Here is a 19,360-nt window from a genome sequence, read left to right on the forward strand (position 1 = left end):
AGCCAAGGAGACAGACCCAAGCGCCACACCGTACATCACTCTGAGCTGGTGACTGACTCTTGGGAAGGCTCTGAGCAAAGCCAAGTAGAATCTTCCCTCAGTTTCCATGCCGACTGCCTCCCTGTGATATCCAATGTACATTGGAACCGTGCGAAACAGTTTGAGTTTATATGGAAGTTGGAATCAGTTTGTAGGTCTGAAACTTATCTACCTGAGTAGCTGATGGGAAAATTCACAGTGCAGCACTGACCCCACCCCCTCCACCATTTCCAAAAACACCGGCACTCGCACCCTCGACAGCTGCCACCCCACGGCACCCCACGCCCACAGTCAGGGCCGTCAAGGGCGGCTCCCTCATGGTCACTGCGAGGAACTTGCATGATTAATAGATGAGTACTTGGGAAGAAAGCGTTTCTTTTCAGACTGGAGTAGCGTGTCGGGCCTGGGGGTGGAGGGTCCACGGAAGAGGGGCCAGCCTGTGCTCACCCCTTCCCGGTCACGTCACCCGTTCCATGGCTTTGAATAGCGAACTATGTTTAGAGTTTGCCTCCTATGAGGGGCGTGGGTTAAAACAAAAGTCGGTAGCTGTTACCACACACTTCCTATGCAAAGGCAGCTCAGGAAAGGGACCTGTGACACAGCCTTGTCCGTGCCCTGCTCAGCCGCACCCACGCCAGGGGGCACACGGAGCCACGTTGATGCAGGCCTGTGCACGTCTCCAGCATGTCTCGGACTTGCGAGCTGCCCCAGCAGGAGCTGTAGCCCTCCTCCGTCCTGGGGCCGACTCCCACAGGAGCCAAGGATCCCTCTGCTCTGTAAACAGACCGGCCTTTGTTGCCACTTCAGGCGTCAGTCGCCCCGTGTTCCTGTCACAGCCGCGCAAGTGAACTTTGCATCCTTAAAGCTCTTCTGAAAAGGTTTATCAGCTCCATGTAGCAACCCATGGGACCTGGAAAAAAAAACAAAAAGCTACTGGGTTTCTGTTCTGCTTGACTCTGAGGCATGGAGGCTCTGAGGGTCCCCGGGCTGAGAGCTCGCTCCTGTTTGGGGACAGCTTCCCAGCTGACATCACTTCCCCCACAGCAGCCCCGTGGGGTCCTTTCTGTCTGCACGTCCACAGCCAGTCCCCTCGCTGTGGGCCTGACGTACGGTGACAGAGTGCAGCCACCCACGGTCACTAATTTGCACATCGGTCCCGAGTGCGGCAGGGGACCTGCAGGCCCAGGGCTTTCTCTGCCTGGGCAGTGGGCGGAGGAAGTGACAAGAGAGCACCCTGGTCCATTTTCAGGAGCTGCCCAGAGCTGTGGCCCATGAATCCCTTCCGGCTTCTTTTACCTCGTTTTGTTTCGTTTCATTTTTCCCCTGAAAGACAGAGAGACAGAGAGACAGGGACCTCCCATCCACTGGTTCATTCCTCCCGTGCCTACGGCAGCTGAGGCCGGGCCAGGCCAAAGCCAGGGGTTGGCACCCAACCTGGGTCTCCCATGTGGGGGGCAGGGGCCAGAAGGCTCGGGCCATCATGGCCGCCTCCCAGGGTGTGCAGTGGCAGGAAGTGGAGCCAGGACCGAGACCCAGGCTCTCTGGTACGGGATGGGGGTCTCAGGTGAGGACGTGACCACTGTGCCGCATGCTCTTCCCGGCGCTTCCTGCAGCTTCTGTGTGGAATCCTGACCCCTGGGAGCCCCTCCAGGGTTTAGAAGCAGTCAAGAACTTTTTCCTGCAACTGCAGAGCGAGAATTCATGGTTGGAGACTTCCACGCTAGGCTTGACTCCCAGGGCGTGGGGAGCAGAGCCAGGGCTCCCTGCAGCGGCACGGGCTCTCCTGAGCGGACCTCCTGCAGTCCCTTGGTCCCCTCCAGCTCAGACTCCACAGTTCCGGTAGCGCACCACATGGGGACTTCAGGTAGGCGCCACAGAAGGGCTCAAGTACCGTTGGGACTGTGAGAGCCCCCGGCGTCACCCGATGTGGGGTGCCCAACCCCGAGGTACTGGGCCGAATCCCACCCCCGGCGGTGTCTCCTGCTGCTTTCACACCCCCACCGCAGGCAGGGCACGGGAAGCAGGGAAGCCGTGAGCTCCGGCCTGGGAGGGCTCCCGGTTCTGCTGCCTCCACCCAGGGCTGCTCCCAGTGTGAACACCTTCTCTTTCTGGTCCTCCTTGGCTCCACCCGCAGTCTGCTGGGCTGTCCCTGAGCTCCCTGACCTGGAAGGAGGATGCTTCCTTTTGCAGGTTGCAATCTCCAGCGCTCTGAGCAGGAGGCAGCTGGGGGCCCTGGGAGGGCAGGCAGGGTCCCTGTCTTTGTGTCCTGCCCTGGGCTTCCAACATAGTGCAGGGCCCTGCCATTACCACGGCTCCCCACGCATGCGTTTGTCTATGACCCAGGACGACGACTTCTCCACCCCGGCCCTAGAGACCACACCCAGGACGTGCAGCCTGGAGGAGGCAGCTGCCCACTCTGCCTGCCAGTCTGGGAGCCGGACGCCTGGCGGTGCACCCCCATAGAGGTGTCCCCACAGCCTTGGGCCCCCTATTGTAGACGGGTACTGGGAGACCCAAAGGCCTGGAAGCTGCGCTTCCTGTGTGCACCTCTGTCTCCCAGCGCATCAGTAGCAGAGCGCTGTCACTCTCTGCGTGGTAAAATGACCTGGCCAAGGTTCAGCTCTGTGCCTTACTGTAAAGAGACAGTTGTGGTGAGAGAGCTTTTCTTCCCAGTGGTGCCCACCCTCAGCTGCCTTGCTTTAAAACTCAATGGCTGTAAAGTTCTTTTATTATTGTTATTTACTTATTTGAAAGGTAGAGTTACAGAGAAGGAGAGAGAGAGAGAGGGAAGTCTTCCACCTGCTCGTTCACTCCACAAATGGCTGTAACAGCAAGGGCTCGGCCAGGCCAAAGCCAGGAGCCAGGAGCTTCTTCCAGGTCTCCCATGTGGGTGCAGGGCCCAAGCACTTGGGCCATCCTCTGCTATTTTCCCAGGCACATGAGCAGGGAGCTGGATTGGAAATGGAGCAGCCCGGTCTTGAGCCGGTGCCCATCTGGGATGTTGGCATCAGAGGCAGAGGCTTACCAGCGCCAGCCCTGGCTGTAAAACTCCTTAGGGGACCCCGGGCCAGGCTGGGCTGTGTCCCTACAAGAGAAGGTGGGACTCGCACTCTGGCCAGCAGCTGTGGGAGATGCTGAGGAGCTCCTTGGGGGCACTTGGCCATGCCCACCCCTCCCTCTCTGCCCCACCCTGACCCCCCAGGCAGCAGTTAGAACAGGCGTGGGTGCAGACAGGGCTGGGCACATCGGCTACTAGCAGAACCACAGCAGCCAGCAGAGGGTGTGGCTTTAGGTTTAGGGCGCCTTCATTCCCTTCTTAAATCTTTACAGTTCACTATGAAAAACTGCCAAAACCCCGGCACAGAGATGGACACCTGGGGACACAACAGGGGTCTCACCCTCGAGCCAGTGTCAGTGCCCCCGGGGGCCTGTGGAAGCCCACATGCTGGGCCCACCCTGAGCCCTGACTCAGCAAGTGCGGGGTGGAGCTGAGTCAGGGCTGCACGTCTCACAGGTTCTCCAGGAGATGTGCCTGCTGCTGAGTGACCCTTGTCCCCACAGCCCAGCCCCCCAGGTGTCCCCCTAGGGCCATTTGCGCTGCCTGTCTCCCTCCCAGGTTATTTTATGACAGACCAGAGAGATCTGTGATTTTGTCCCTTAATGCTCAGCGCCTGTCCCAGCCCAGGTAGTGTCGGACCGTGGAGGAGGAGGTGGGCCCCAGGGTCCCCCCGTGCCTGGAGCCCTGTGAGTGTGGGGTGTGGAGGACCCCGGCCTTGTGGCTCACGTCCCCAGGGGGCTCCTGCAGAGAGAGGAAGTGCCAATCCAGGAGCCACTGGGGTCACGGAAGGCCCCGTCCGGACAACGAGCGTCCAGTTCTGTGTCCGTGAGGAGGCTGGGGATGGGTTGTTGCCCCAGCTTCAGCGTTGGCTCACATGTCCGTTGGTGGGGAGGCAGGCAGATTCCAGGCCACACAACGGTCGCCATCGCCTCCTGTATCAGGAGCCCTTTGCTTGTCACGTCTGAGTCACGTCTGAGTCGCATGAGGCTCCTAAGAGGGAGGGATGCTGCAGGAGGTCGGGACTGTACGGATTTGAAATTGGATTGCGTCGCAAACTTGTCTTCTCTGTAAACTCCAGGGTGAGAGGTGACCTGGTCCGCCTCTCCTGGGGCTGGCTGGCTTCTGGCCTCAGAAGGAACTTCTTCCTTTCTGTGGCTCCTTTGCCACGCCCAGCCACGCCCCTTACATCAGTTTTAATCTTGTGAGGGTAGAGAGGACAGGAGGGGCTGAAGGGAGCCAGGAGGGCAGCCTCTTGCTAGGGGAGGGCTGGCCTACTAGCGTGGCTGGGGTCAGACAGGCATGGGGGGGACCCCAGGCGGCAGCACACCTGCTCAGGAAGGTGGTCTCTCCAGGGCCTTTGGCCCAGTCCCAGTCAGCACTAACCCAGAGTGCGATGGGGTCCTGGACCAGGAGGCGAGCAGGTGCCAGGGACTCCTCCCAGCCCTCACCACCTCCTGTTAGCCAGAGAGGATACCCTGTCGGAGCTAACTGTACACTCAGAACAGCATGCACTGTGACCCCTCAGGGTCTGGGGGTCCCCTGCTCGGGGCTCACAAGGCCGCAGCCAGGCTGGGACCTCTCTGGAGTTTGGGGTCCTCTTCTGAGCTCATGTGGCTCTTGCAAAATTCAGCTCTTATGTTTGTAGGACTTGGGTCCCCTGTTCCTGCTGGCTGTCACCTATGGGCTGTAGACCCCCCACGCAGGCCTCTCCCTGGGGCAGCTTGCTTACTCGGGGCCAGCGAGGGCCTCCCACCTGCAGACCCCGTCTTGGAGGGTTCGGCTGGCTAGGCCAGACCCAGCAAACACAGCCTTCCTCTTGCTCAACCCAGAGCAAGCTGACGAGGGGACCTTGGCACACGTACCATGTGACCTCATCGGGAGTGTCTTCATCCTGTGCACAGTCTGTGGACTCGCATGGGCAGGGGGGTCCAGGGTGTGTACCCCAGGAGGCAGGAATCTTGGGGGCCCCCTGGGACTATGACACCCACACTTCTGTCTCTTCCCGGCCCCATGGGTGGCTCCTCCCTTCCTCCGGCCCTGTCTTGTCTCTCACTTTCTCACTGCTCTATCCCACTCTCCCCCCCAGCACGCCCCATTCCTCCTCCCACACGCTGGAGGGGTCAGGCGGCTGTGAAAAGTCTGCCTGGCTCAGAGCCAGCGGGCGCCCAGCCTCGCGCCTCCCCCGGAAGGGCTGGGGAGGAGGCTGCACTTGGTGTGAATTAGTCACTTACCCAGTGGCGGGGCTGTAGGAAGTGAGTGTGGCCGCGTGTCAATCTGGTGGGCCTCTGTCCCCTCCCCCCACCCCCTCCCCCAGCTTTGGGATCTTCCCGAGTGGCTCCTGCACAAGGTACCGTGTCCAGGACGTGGAAACCAGCAACGCAGAAGCAAAGCCCAGGTCTGAGGGCCGCAGGGCTGTGTTGGTGAACGAAGCACGTCATAAGATAAATTCCTTAGAGGACACACGACACGCAGGCCAGCCGCAGAGACCACTTAGGTCTGAGAAGGGAGCTGAATTTATAATTCAGTGCAGCGTAAGTGCAGGGTGGGCGCGATGATGTCCTTGACCTTGGGACCGACCTCCTGGGTGCACCTTCCCCAGGGTGCTCAGACTTTGGAGAAAGGCTCATCCTAGCACCCGGGCCATCGCACTGCTGGCTGCCTCTGCCCTGAGATTTTCCAGGGAGCAGTGTGGCGCCTGGGAGGACCGTGGGTGGAGAGGCTGGGGTCTTCCCAAAAAGCTCTGGTGGGAGCAAGGTGGGGTTTGAGAGCAGAAAGCCTGAGCGCCGGTACCCTGAGCTGGTGTGCTGTCCGAGGGGTGAGTCAGCGTGTGGGAGCCGTGGTCAAAGGCCAGAGCTCCCGGGGAACATGGCAGAACAGCTCTGGGCAGTGAACGGGAACCCCAGGAGCCTGCAGCAGCCGGTGGCCTTCCTCTGGCTCCGTGTTCTCCTGGGGGGAGCGGGCTCCCGGCACCTGGTGTGGAAGGGGAAGCTGAGGGCAGCAGGGTGTGGCAGGAGGTGACTGGACAGGAAGTCTGCAGGCCGGGGTCAGAGTCCCGGGGTCTGGCAGCCTCCGCAGGCCTTCCTGCTCAGCCGAGGGAGGGGCGCCGAGGGACCTGCAGCGGCGTCCAGGGCCCACGCTCGGTCCTGTGCTTGTCGTGCTGGCCGTGAAGGGGGCAGGCAGCGCAGCCCTGCCACTGTGGGCTGTGTGAACGAGGGCAGGGTGCTCACCTCTCCGTGTGGGGGTGGGAACAGCACCTGCCCGATAGTGTTCTGAGGGGCACACAGCATAGCATCCCTCACAGAGGGCACGGAAAATGGAATTAAAAGATGTTTATGTTGGGGAGGGGGAAGCCATTGTAACCCATAAGCAGTACTTTGGAAATTTATATTCATTAAATAAAAGTTTAATTTAAAAAAAAAAAGATGTTTATGTTGGTGCAAAAAATTTTGAAAGCCATGCAAACCAGAGGTCTTCCAAAAGTTCACGGAGAGTGAATTTTCTGGAAAACAACATGTATTTCAAACTTTCCTTCCACTGAAATCAGTTTATCTTTCAGTTGCATTTTTGAAAGAACTTTGTGAAGTCCCTTTGAATGCCCGTCATCACTCCCGTGACTGTCTTAAAGGATTGATTTATTTGAAAAGCAGGGTGACTGGGCGTAGGAGGGAGGTACCTTCTGTCCGCCGGTTCACTCCCCAAATGGCCACAACAGCCAGGTCTAGGTCAGGCCCAAGCCAGGAGCTAGGAACCCCATCCAGGTATCCCACTGGGGTGGCAGGGGCCCAAGCACGTGGGCCATCTTCCGTGGCCTTGCGAGGCTCATTGGTGAGGAAGCTGGGGCAGAAGCGGAGCGGTCAGGACCCCGGCTGGTGCTGTGACCGGGGGCATCGGGTGGCAGCTGGGCTCTGCGCTGCCCCCGCAGCCCCTCCTAGGGCCTCTTAAACCCGGCGCCTCTGCGATTCATTGCTCTGTTGGTTAAACTCGGAGCCAGGTTTCCTCTCAGCAGCAGCGTTCGCCGTGGGAGCGCGCTGGCGCCTTCCTCTAATGAGATCTCTGCTCTGTTCCAGGCGGAGGCCAGGCTTGCCGCGAAGCGAGCAGCGCGCGCCGAGGCTCGGGAGATCCGCATGAAGGAGCTGGAGCGGCAGCAGAAGGAGGTAATGCGGGGCTCCTGGTGGGTCTGGCCGCCGCCATATCAGCTCCAGACAGAATCAGAGAGAGGCGCCCGCTGCGGGCCGCTCCTGTGCGTTTCCTGCCCCACTTCACCCGGCACCGTGGCTCAGGATCTAGCCAGGCCCACACGTGCATGGGTGGCAGGCACACCTGTGTGATGCCACACTCGTATACGGAGCCCAACACCAGAGGCCACTTGCCTGGGTGCACCTGCCCAGCCTAGCCTACCCCACCCCCGACTGATGGGAGCCAGGTGGTGCTGGGTCTACGGTTTGTAGAGCTGGCATCTTGGTCCTCTGAGTTAAAACAGGGAAGATGAGCAGGTTAATATTGTTCAAAAGCTTGTGTCATTTCAAAGTGCCTCCCCTGTGGTCTTCACAGCAGCGAGTGGGTTTCGGGACACCTGGAGCCGGGGTGTGGTGGGGAGAAGAGAATGAGCTGTTGGCTACCGACGTTCCTTCACTTCTGACAGGTGAGGGCTCTTTGCCCTGACCTTGAGGGCAGCGTGGCAGATGGCCCCTCTCAAGTCCAGGACCGGCCCCGCCCCACGGGGCTTTTCTTGCTAGGAAGAGTGGAACTTGTGTGATGGACAGGGAAGCAGCTGCCCTCAGACACAGGTTCTTGTTCGGCTCAGATTGCCAGATTTCTTCATTTTCATTATCATTGTTAGGGGTGTTTATTTGAAAGGCGGAGTCACAGAGAAAGAGAGGGAGAGACAGAAAGAGAGAACAGGATCTTCCATCTGCTGCTTCACTCCCCAGATGGCCACAATAGCCAGGGCTGGTCCAAGCCAAAGCCAGGAGCCAGGAGCGCCCAAGTCTCCCCCTGGGCAGTGGGCCCCAGCGCTCGGGCCATCTTCCACCGTCTTCCTGTGCGCACATCAGCAGGGAGCTGGCTCAGAAGCGGGGCGGCCGAGACTTGCACTGGCACTCTGATGCGGGTGCTGGCTTCGCAGGCGGCAGCTTAACCTGCAGCGCCACATCGCCAGCCCCTCACGTTGCCAAATTTTAAGCCAGACCAATTTTTACCACTTGTGAGGTTGCAGATGAAAATCTAGATTTCTGGTTCGCATTTTCTACCACATCCCTCACAGGATGGAGGTCGCATCCCCTAGCATCTATGTACCACTGCGTTTGTGCTCACAGCAGTGAGGGGAGGTGTGGGGCGAGCTGCGGTCCAACACCGGCTGAGCCTCTCTTCATCTGTAACACCCGCCTCACAGCTGGCTCAGGCCAATCCCAACCACGGCAGAGTGTGGTGCAGCCACGGCCGCGCCCACCCCATCACTGGGGAGACCGGCTCGGCCGCACCACCCTGGCTCAGGGACTGTGCTAACAACTCCTGGTTTGAATTTCCGGACTCTTCATCCCATGTGGAAGAGTTTTCTTCCCCAAATTTAAACCTGGCTGCACCCCCTCGGGGGCTTGTGCATTTCCACTTGCGGTGTCCTGGGCAGGGAAGGGAGAGGAGAGACCTGAGTGACGTCTGCAGGGGAGGGAGCTGAGGGGTGGCCCGTACGAGTCTCTCGTTTTCAGGAAAGCCTCCAAAGAGAGGTGTTGAGCTGCGACATGGAGAGAGGCGCAGGCAGCGCGGTTTGCACCCCTGCCCCCTACGAGGGGCCTGCAGGAAGCCCCTAGGGAAGCGGAATGGAAAGGCCAGTTTATTTTGGTGCAAAAAAATGGAAGCCACGCCCAGTTTTTTCGTGATACACTTTTTCCATGAACTCACTGAAGACCCTTGGCTCCTCCCGAGACAGCATCGCCCACGCCCTGACCCACGCAGCTCCTGCAGGCTGAGCCCCCACACGTTGGCTGCTGCAGGCCTCCCGAGGAAGCCCGATGACGGCTCTTTAAAGATTTATATATTGTTGAAATGACAGAGCCCCGGTTGCTTTCTCAAACTGCTGTCAATTCTCTGTAGAAACTTCAGTCCCCTCGGTAGACACTGGCCAGCCCACCGTGTGTCGGATGCTTCTGGGACCCTCGGGGTGCTGGAAGGTGGGTCACTCGGAGGGCAGGGGCCACCCTTCCTTAGGCTGCGCCTGTTTGTGTAGGCGGCAGCTTGCTGCCCAGGGCCTGGTGGGAGCCGCTCCTGCAGCTCAGCCCAGCGGTGCGCGTGCCCGCAGCCTCATCCGGCTTAATCTGCTTCCCGTGCTTCCCCCGCAGTCCCTCAGTCCTTCTTAGATTAAAGTCGCGAAGGAGTCGTAGCAACATATTTCGTTGCGCTGCCAAGTTTTGCCACATTGGTCGGACTTGGAGTCCCCTGCCCTGCTGAGTTTCTTGGGACCTGTGGCTGCGTTGTGAGAGCCACACCACGGAGTCGGGCGAGGAGGCGGAGAAGCCGCAGGTGGATCCGACCCTGGGTGGTGATGGTGTCGGAAATCAGCTTCTCGCGTCTCTCAGTGTAAGGAAACGTCCGCCAAGCATGCGTGCCGCATTTCTGCACAACCAGGTGGGCATCTCTCATGTGCACACACGTCTGTGTTCCAGGTTATGCATTTAGTGAAACAGCATCCCGTCCTTACGTACTGATAGCATTCATTAAATATATGCATGATGTACTATGAGTTGGTTACGAAGTCCTCTGGCCAAAGCTTTCAATTTGGACAATAAAAATTACAGTGAGTTAAGGCAAGAAATCGTCTCTTTGGGCGGCTTCTTTAAAAAGCAGACCATCCCCTCTCTCCCCTGGTGTGCAGGGAAACCCTGTTCTTCAGTGTGAGAAACACGCGCTGCTGGGCTCCTGCATCTCAGCTGCAATACCACACCGCTACAAACAAAACACAAAACAAAAAACCTCGCTACCAAAGACGAGAAACCGACTCTCAGCCATTTAATCGTGGTGTTGTGAAAACGAGGGAGACGTGTGGCAGGTGCCGGGGCCTTGGCTGGCTCTCACTGCCCCTTATGGCGCCTGGTGAGGCTGCCCCACTGCACACACAGGAAAGGGGAGCCCCCCAGGCTGCAGGCGGAGGAACCCCCACCCCTGTGGCCCTGCAGAGGACCCCAGGTTAAACCCCGGGAAATCCAGTGACAGACACCCTGGTTCGCCTTCCTCAGTCAGACCTGCCAGGGTCGTTGTCTTAGCAGACCGCGTTAGAACTGAAATTCTCCGTCCTAAGGGTGTTTCACTTCGGTCGTGGAGACATCCAAGGAGTTTGTGGGGACCCAGTGAGCTGTCTCCAGCCCCTGCTCTGCACTCAGACCCAGGACTGACGTTGGTGAAAGTCACCTTTTTCATTCGTCAACTGTGGATCCCTCAAACCTCTACCACCATCCTGGCATCTGCACGTCCCTCCCGCTCCGGGGTCCCCAGCAGGCTGTGATGAAGCGAGGGCACCTGTGCTGGTCCACACTACCCTGGTCCACACTCCCCTGCCCCACCTGTCCGTTCCCAGTGTCCCCGGCAGGCCGTGATGAAGCGAGGGCACCTGTGCTGGTCCACACTCCCCTGGTCCACACTCCCCTGCCCCACCTGTCCATCCCCAGTGTCCCCGGCAGGCTGTGATGAAGTGAGCAAACCTGTGCTGGTCCACACTCCCCTGCCCCACCTGTCCCTCCCCAGTGTGGAGTGACAGCCTGGGCAGATGGCAGGATGTGTCAGGGAGGGGGCTGAGTGTGTGACCCTGACCGAGACAGCCTGTGGGGACCCCGAGTGACAGCAGCCTGGGGAAAAGCCATTTCTGTCGAAGCAGATGACCGAGAGGCGGGCAGGAAGCTGTGCTGGGAGCTGAGAGGCCGCTGGAGCACGGGTTAAGGATGGACAGAGCCCGGCTCCGCCGTGTCTTCTGCATTCACCCAGTCAGCCCACGGCAGCTGTCATTTATGTGCGTGACAGCTTGACCATCGCAAGCACAGCGTCTTGAAATAGCATCACTGCTTAAAGTTGGTGACTTCAAAGCAAGGATTTGAATGATTTTAAATAAAATAGATGCTATTTCATTATTAGAATGGAGGAGAGGGTGGACGTCTCAGAGCCCCGCAGGTAGGGCCGTGCAGGGCTCTGGTCCCATCCCAGTGTGACAGGGCCACCGCCCCGAACCTTGCCGGTGAGCAAGACGACTGTCTTCCCAGCACCAAGAAAGTTATCCTCTGGGAGACTGCACTGCCGCAGACCTGGTGGTCTTCCCTACACCCTCTGCCTCAGAGTCACACACACAGCAGAAACAAACAGCAGGGGTGGGTACAGTTGGCCGGGCGCCCACAGTGGGGCTGGGGCCGGGGAGATGGGATGGTCCACAGGATCCAAGCACAGAACACCTTGAAGAGAAGGTTTCTGCTCGAGCCGAGGCTGACGCACAGCGTGTCAGACGTGCAATGCACAGAAGCAGTCGCTGTTCCTCCACCTGCTGCCTGATCTGACCAAAGGCCAGAGTGTGGGGACACCTGTGCAGCAGGGAGGAGGGCGAGGCCAGAGGGCGTGGCCTTGGGCGGGGTTAGGGCTAAGGAAGGTGGATTGACAGCATCTCCCTTCTTCCCTTGCCTGTCAGGTCTCTGGGGCTGCTATTTTTAGAACCAGCTAACACAATCTGCGGTTGCACAATCTGAGATCCTGGGGTGCTGGCATTTCAAGTTGTTGATCCAGGGGAAATGAATGCGCCAGTGTCTTACCAGGAGGGTGGGTGTTTTGGGGTCAGAATTGAGAAACATGATCTGGGCTGTGAGCCCGCCCACCTGCACACAGGTGTCACCCAGCAAGCAGGGTTTCATGGAGGGAGGAAGTGTGTTCTGGAAACACCTGCAGGAGCTGAAGGGGGGGCCCTGGCGACTAGGATCGGGATCCCCAAGGGGTGTGTGCAGGGAAAGAGCTATGAGAGGCACCAGTCGCCCGTGTGGGGGCAGAGAGCTAGCGGAGAGCATCCAGACCCCAGGCGGGTCTTGGGTAAACACTGCTGTCGCAAGGTGCAGACGGCCAGCTTACGTTAGCTGTGTCTTGAGAGCTGTTGAAAGTACACGGGCGTCTTTATAATGGACTTAGAAGCCGGATGAGATGTAAATGTTCTTTGGGAAATACAAGTGGAACCTTGAACTTCAGGTTCAAATGAAAAAAAATGCTTGATTTCTTGCGTTGCCCCGGGCTTGACCAACACTTTGGTCAGAGAGGCTGTGCTTTTTATGGTCGTGATACTGACTGTGTTCACCTGTGCTCCCGGAAGACTGGGAACGCCAAGGCTCTGCACAGTCTTGACCATGCCTGACGCTGTCAGTGTTTTGCTGAGTGAATGAATGAAGGTGGGTTGGCATCTCGGGCTTACCTAGCGATTGCTACACAAGTAGGAGAAAACCCTTAAGTAAACTGACAACTTCATGCATGGTGATGAGCTCTCTGTTAAAATGTATTTCTGTTATAGTCTCATGATCACTCTGGTTGGCTGGAATTCCCTCGGTATTCTCTCTATGAACCAGAAAATCAAAGCTGTTCTCGTCATTATTTGTGAATTCTGTGAATTTTCAGCCTTTTGGTTGAACTTACTTTTTTATGAAAGTGAATTTTGAAGGTGAAGGAGTACTTTCACCCATGGGTGGTAACACATTACACAAATGTGTGTGCCGGGCTGGCAGAGGGGTCGCAGCCCAGGCTGGTGTGAGCACGCCGGGCCCTGCCAGCCGTCCTGGACCGTGAAGTGAATGGTGGTTTACCAGCTCCTCCAGGAACGCTCCCAAACATTTTCAGTTTGTATTTTGCCAGTATTCACTGTGTTTTCCTGCTACAGCTTTCATTCATAGTTCTGGTTACATCTGCACCTTTCTTTTTTAAATTTTATTTTCTATGTTAATGTGATATTAGTACAAGAACAGATGGATGAAGTTCACAGATACAGTTCCATGAATATAGTGGTACTCCCTTCCTTCTGATTGCTCCTGCTGCTTTAACTGAATTTATATTTCTTTCCCTTTTCTCTTTTGTCCTTTTTGGTAGATCTATCAAGTTCAAAAGGTAGGCTGTTTGTTTGCTCACTTGCATGCGCTGCTCTTTGCCTGGGAAGCGCCTGGCCACCTTGCAGTGCAGACACCGGAGGTTCTTGCTGTTCCCTGTACTTTCTCACTCAGAACGCACACTCACAGGTTCCCCACAACCCCACACATTTCTGCATGCTGGGTGCTGCCCTCATCTCCACTCTCCTCAAGAAACTGGAAAAATATTTTAAAAAATGTTATCAATAAAATCATACTTCACTTCCTAGATTGCTACAACAGCCAGGTCTGGGTTAGTCTGAAGCCAGGATCCTGGAACTCCATCCTGGTCACCTGCATGGGCGGTTGGGACCCAGTACTGGGCCCTGATCTGCTGCCTTCCCAGGTGTATGAGCAGGGAGCTGGATCAGCCCTTGCATATGGGGTGTGATATGCGCTTAACCGGCTACCCCAGGACACAGACCCTGGGACCTCCTGTCTGGGTCATTTCTGCTTCCTCCCTGCCACACCCCGGGTGTAGACAATGTTGCCCAGCTGTGCATTTGGGCCTGGGGTGCAGCAGCCGGAGCCCGCACTCCCCCAGGGAAGAGCAGGTGCGTGGTGCTGCAGGAGCCCCGTGTCTGTAGGTGACCTTTCCTTATCACTGAGATGTGCAAAGAGGAAAAGGAGGCAGTGGACATTGTGCAGCCGTCGGCCGCTGGACGTGATGGTTTCTCGGGAACCACAGCGATTTCTGAAAGCCGAGCGCCTCCTGCCTCATTCTGGCCCTTCCCTCTGCATGACTCACTGGCCACCGCAGTGTTTACATTGGACATACTTTGCCCTTTCTGGACTTTGCTGTGCTGGCACTGCTAACGTTGGAACTACTAGCTAATGGCACTTGTGTTTCCTGACCGGCATGGAAGTACGGCTGCAGTTACAGACGCTCTGTGCAGGCCCACCCATGGACCAGATGACAGTCTGAATCCTGGTCTGCATTTGTCATGAAAAGCACAACGCGCACTGTGCAGGATTTGAGATAGACAGGATGAGGGGAAAAGAAAGTACAAGTGATGGCTTTCTTTGGGAATCATTAATTGTAAATTAATGTAAGCCCACTCCTTTTCTATAAAACGATGCTTTGTCTTTGTAGCTAAGCCAGAGAATACGAGAGGGGTGAATTCTTCACACTTTCCATGAGAAAAATCTGGAAGTTGACAGTAAGGCCGGCACGAGGCCCCAAGCTGACGCAGTCACCTGACTTGGTGAACTGCCTGCTGCCGTTAACTTTTGGACTTTATATTCTAAGGACGTAACACATCGAAAAAGATGTGGTTCTTGTACTTTTTGTAGCGTTGTTAAATTCTCCCCCTAAGTGTTCCTCATCCATTTTTCCACTTCCACCATCTCTAGGAGAAAGGGAGAAGCTGAGAGCATCCTAAATCTGGCCGCCCTGCGGCGTGAAGCCGGACCACAGCTGGCAGGACCACAGCTGGCCACTGGCTGTGTTGTCTTGCTCTCCTGGCACCCAGTGTTTTCCTTCCGATTGTACGGTTTTCATGTGTACTCGATGAGGTTTCCTTACTGGAAGCTGAGGGAAAGGTAGGGAGAAAAGTAAACCCTGCAATTTGGGGCCATCAGCTGGTTCCCACGAAGCGGCAGCCCCCTGTGTGTAGGGGCGGCGGCAGCCATTCGGCGCCCACTTTTCTGGTTCTGCCTGGGACCCCTGTGGTCTGCACAAGCAGTGGAGAAGTCTTAGCTGCAGCCGCTCCCAGCGTCACCCGGAGGGCTGCCTGGTCGTCCTGGACAAGGCCGGGTCTTAGCTGCAGCCGCTCCCAGCGTCACCCGGAGGGCTGCCTGGTCGTCCTGGACAAGGCCGGGTCTTAGCTGCAGCCGCTCCCAGCGTCACCCGGAGGGCTGCCTGGTCGTCCTGGACAAGGCCAGGTCTTAGCTGCAGTCGGCTTTCCAGGCCGGAATGCCCTCCAAAGAATTCTCGGGGGCCCCCATTCAGCATGGGTTCCCGACAGCCAGCAAGTGTGCCGGGAACCTGGGGTCAGCGTGCAGTCTCCCCTCTCCCCGGTTTCCGCATTTCCGATGTCGTAACACGGGCATGGCACTCGGCTTCTCAGCTCTGCTTCTCTGAGGCGGCGTTCTGTTCGAAGGTGCACAATGGCCGGACAGCAGAGCCTGCAGTGCTGCTGGCCCGGCTCTGCCTCCGGCCCCAGCGATGCTTTGTCTCTGCTCTCTGGGCTGGGGAGGGGGAGGAGGTCTCATTACGGGCCTGCAGGGAGTCGAGATGCCCCCCGCAGAGCCCAGGGGGCCCCTGTCCCTCGAGCACAGGCAGCAGTGTGGAAATGCACGTCCCCACCACGTCCTGCACGCTCCCTCTTCACTTCCTGCCTAACTGTCTTTCCTTTCTGTCCGTAGAAATATTATGGGCTGGACACAAAGTGGGGTGACATCGAGCAGTGGATGGTAGGCCTCGATTACAATTTTAAGACTTAAAAATGGTTTATAATGTAATTCTCACGCGGTTTAATTATGTAGATAGATTCCTGTTGCAACGTAATTTAATACTGAGAGGTTTTGTTCCGGAGAGTTCTGTGTCTGGGCCCTGATTGTTCATGTCCCTGGGGGGAGCCTGCTTAGAAACAGACCTGGCCAGGCCTCCAGCCCTGTGTGTCCAGCAGCAGCCGGCCGCTGGCGTCTCCAGGCTAGCAGTGTGCAGGGCTCCTCTCCCACAGCCTCCCCAGTAATCTCGGGCAGAGGACCCGCCCTTAGGGGCTCAGGCTGGGCACGCGCCCCCCCAACTCGAGAACTTTCCCGAGAACTCTCCCGTTACTGCCACAGCCTGCCAGAGGGCACGGTCGGCTCCGCTGCTTCCCTTCGGCTGCCCCGGCCCTCGGGCCAGCCTTTCTCCACCCTCCCTGCTGGGCCCCCCGGCTCGTCGGCTCTGCCTGCTGAAACTGCTGCTCTTTGGTGAGGAAGTCCCTTTGCCTCCCAGCCTGTTCCAGAGCAGCCATCCCAGGACGTCTGAGCGCCTGCTCAGCCAACGGCACACCTGGCCTCGCTGGAGGCCCTGGCAGGGGGAGCGTTTGAGCTGTCCCCTGGTGTGGAGGGAGCAAGGCTAATCCATGCCGCCCTCCTGCCCCTGAGGCGTGGTTGGCCTGGTGGGCAGCCTGGCTTGTCCCTGATGCCTCGGATAACCCGGAGCGAGCTCCTCGCATCTTGGATGCCTGCGTATGACAGAGAGAGAATACGCTCCCAGTGTAGGAGGCGCACACTTCCTGTGTGGCAGAGCACAGGTCGGTGGCGTCCGCCTTCACTGTAGGCTCGAGCGGCACCAGTCTTAAAATGCTGACGACAGATGTGACAGGGTGAGCAGGTGTGGTCAGAGGTAGACCCCAGCTTAGAGAACCCCAGTGTGGACGGCTGTGTGTGCCCTGGAACCCACGAGACAGAGCAGACAGGCGGTAACTTGGCCAGGGCTCTGGGGGAGGCGGTTTACCTTCTGACTCCCCCAGAAGGAGGAGGTTCTGCGCGTTGATTTCCGTGGCCGCTGGTCTGCCCCCAGCACACTGTTTGCAGAGCCGCAGTGGAGCAGGCCCATGGTTTCTGTTTCCAAGAGCCCCGCCCCTTCCCCCACTGTGTTCAGCTGAAGCCTGGAACCAGAGCAAAGCCAACGTCTGTGTGACACTGAGGCCAGGGTGTCTGTGTTACGCCGCGCTGGGGCGCGCCTGCGTGTGTCTAACCTCCTCTGCTGTCTCCTCATTGCTTCGGTAGGAAGACAGCGAGCGCTACTCCCGTAGGTCCAGAAGAACCGCTTCGGTCAGTACCGTGTTTGTTTACCCCTCCCCGTTTGACTCGAGTCTGGCGTGCGCTTCTGATGGCTGACATATACGTGGTGCTTACGAAAGAAATTAATGCTCTCCTAATACTGCTACTGCGGGGGAACTTGAAAATGTTTGTGGAAAAAGTAGAATTAAAGCGAAGTTTCCTTTGCTGCAAGAACATCTAAAGTTCATGCATAGCTTTTCCGTAATACGCATTTTCCATGAACTTTTTGAAAACCCCTCACGTTACCTAAACAAAGACCGTGGACTCGGCTTTGAACGTTGTCTTGTACATCCGGTGAGTAGCGTGTGCGTGTGTGAAGTGGTTGGGTGTTAACACAGTCCTCACTCCGGGAGTGCTTTGTTTGCTGTGAATAATTTGCATATTAACCACACAGAGGCTTAGTTATACCTTGTGTGTTGCCTGTGATGTAGACACCACCACGCCAGTGAAATTGCTTCAGCCTGTATCGTCTGTGAACAGTCCTGTGCAGAGCGTGCCCAGCCCGAGTGGCCGGGGGCCTCGGCCCGCTGAGGCTCCTGGAGGCGGCCGCCTGCCCCTGAGGCCGGGCAGGCCACGTCGGCGCCCCCGTGTGTGCTGATTCCACTTCACGCTACTTCCTTCCTTCTCTCACTAGGCTTCTGATGAAGACGAGCGCATGTCAGTGGGTAGTCGCGGAAGCCTGCGGGTCAGTAAGCGGGGCCGCCGCGGTGCATGGCACGGCGCGTGGGCGGGCCCTCTGCTTCTCCCCCCTGCATTCGGATTTCTCCTCCAGCCCCCTCTGCTCCGACAGTCACTGCCCAGCAACCAAGACGCTTACTTGAGATGGGTGGGGCACTGCTCCTGGTTGCTGCAGGGAGACCATTAGCGTGCAGCGGGCGCTCTGGCTGTTACCTTCCTCCCAAGGGTGGCAGTCATCAGTTTTTGTGTCTGTCCACGTCCCCACGCTGCCCGTCCTCGGTCAACACGTGTCACAGCATTGTGGCTGCGAGGAACAGGAAGGGGACGGCTTGCTCCATCCTGCACGACCTCTGTGTGCCCACTCACGACCCTGCCCCTAGAAACAGTGGGGGTCACAGTTAAGGTGGCTGTAAGTTAGGGTCATCCCTGGGCAGCCCTGGGGATGCAGGGCTGCCCTCGGCCACCTGGGGGAAGGTGGACCTGGACTTGATGCCTACGACCTGGGTCTGCCCTCCGCAGCCTCTCCGTTCTGGGCTCTGATGAAACCTCTCCCTGAGGGCAGCTGCACGGCTGATAAACACAGACCTGTATTTTTCCTTAAGCATTCCCAAGACTTGCGTCATTGTGCTTGAAAAAGTGGTGCATGTGGGGAAGTGGAGACCAGTTTTGCTGAGTGCTGTGACTTCCTGGTCTCTGTCCTGTCTTCCACAATGGAGTCGTTTGCCAGTCTGTGGCTTCTTAGCCTGCACTAAGTGTGTGATTGATTTGAGGTGTGTGATGTGCTGCCAGCATGCCAAAAACAGCCACAGTGGTTCTGCCAGAAACTTAGGGTCCGAAATGGAGCTGGTCGAAGCGCTCCCTTGCTGCTGGGAGCCTTCTCCGTGTCAGCAGTGCCTCGGGGCTGTCACGGTGCTTTCCTCGCTGACCACGGCCTGAGGCACTGCGGAGGAAGGGCGCTGCCTGCCCGAGCCGTGGGCCAGGTGCAGACGTGACGGGGTCCAGGGAGCAGGAGGACAGTGTAGTGGGGACAGAGCGAAGAACCGACTGTGGGGTTTGGAACGTGACTGGGTGGCAAGGGTGAGCGCAGAGCCGGATGAGGGGGAGAGCGGGAGGAGCAAGCAGAATCCACATCTCAGGTGTGTCCTGGTCAGGCCCTCCGTCCTCCGGCACACTCACGATTTCCTGGGAAAGCAGTTTCCGCTTTCTTAAGATTCTCTGAGGGTTTCCTGACCCCACGGCGTGGAAAACCATTGCAGTACTTCTGCTTTGTGATGGTACGCTCGCAGGCCTTCATTGGCAGTCACTTTACCCGGAAACGAGTTGAATGGCTTTGCTGGGCGCCATCCTTGCCTGCTGTTGACTGTATTTAAGGAATCTTGTCACAAGGGGCGGGAGCAGCTGTCAGGCCCTGACACGCCGCACTGCTCTTGCCCATCCTGTCACGGAAGCAGACGGGCTGTAGAAACCCCGGGGCTTGAGGGTGGGGGTGCTGGGGATGAGACGCCCAGAGATGCACGCCTAGAGCGGTTAAGAGGCTGCTCAGGGTCACAGTTCTCAGTGACCAGGCCAGGCCTGCTGCCAGGGCCCCGTGGGCCGCCTGCTGTCCATGTGCTGGCCTGCCCGGAGCTCTATCCTGTGCCGGCTGGCGCAGTCAAGCACGGCAGTGCCCCGGAGGGAGTCACAT

At 57.9% G+C, this 19,360-nt stretch overlaps 1 protein-coding gene across 18 annotated transcripts in view; it reads left to right on the plus strand.

The window, feature by feature from the left end:
- Positions 1-19,360, plus strand: part of LRRFIP1 (LRR binding FLII interacting protein 1) — a 122,119-nt gene that overhangs the window by 47,724 nt on the left and 55,035 nt on the right. For 13 of the 18 annotated variants that reach the window (XR_009866035.1, XR_009866057.1, XR_009866039.1 and 10 more), the window contains exons 2-6: positions 7,165-7,251; positions 13,187-13,204; positions 15,589-15,636; positions 16,945-16,989; positions 17,633-17,683. Coding sequence is in view for 3 of the 18 variants with exons in the window: in XM_062193868.1 (XP_062049852.1) it covers positions 7,165-7,251; positions 13,187-13,204; positions 15,589-15,636; positions 16,945-16,989; positions 17,633-17,683 (249 nt within the window). In the remaining 15 variants the exon portion in view is untranslated. The remainder of the gene's footprint in view (positions 1-7,164; positions 7,252-13,186; positions 13,205-15,588; positions 15,637-16,944; positions 16,990-17,632; positions 17,684-19,360) is intronic. The other 5 variants (XR_009866068.1, XR_009866088.1, XR_009866094.1 and 2 more) reach the window with 1 other exon arrangement.

Source organism: Lepus europaeus, chromosome 1 (assembly GCF_033115175.1).
Source record: "Lepus europaeus isolate LE1 chromosome 1, mLepTim1.pri, whole genome shotgun sequence".
In the NCBI taxonomy this organism is placed as follows: Eukaryota; Metazoa; Chordata; class Mammalia; order Lagomorpha; family Leporidae; genus Lepus; species Lepus europaeus.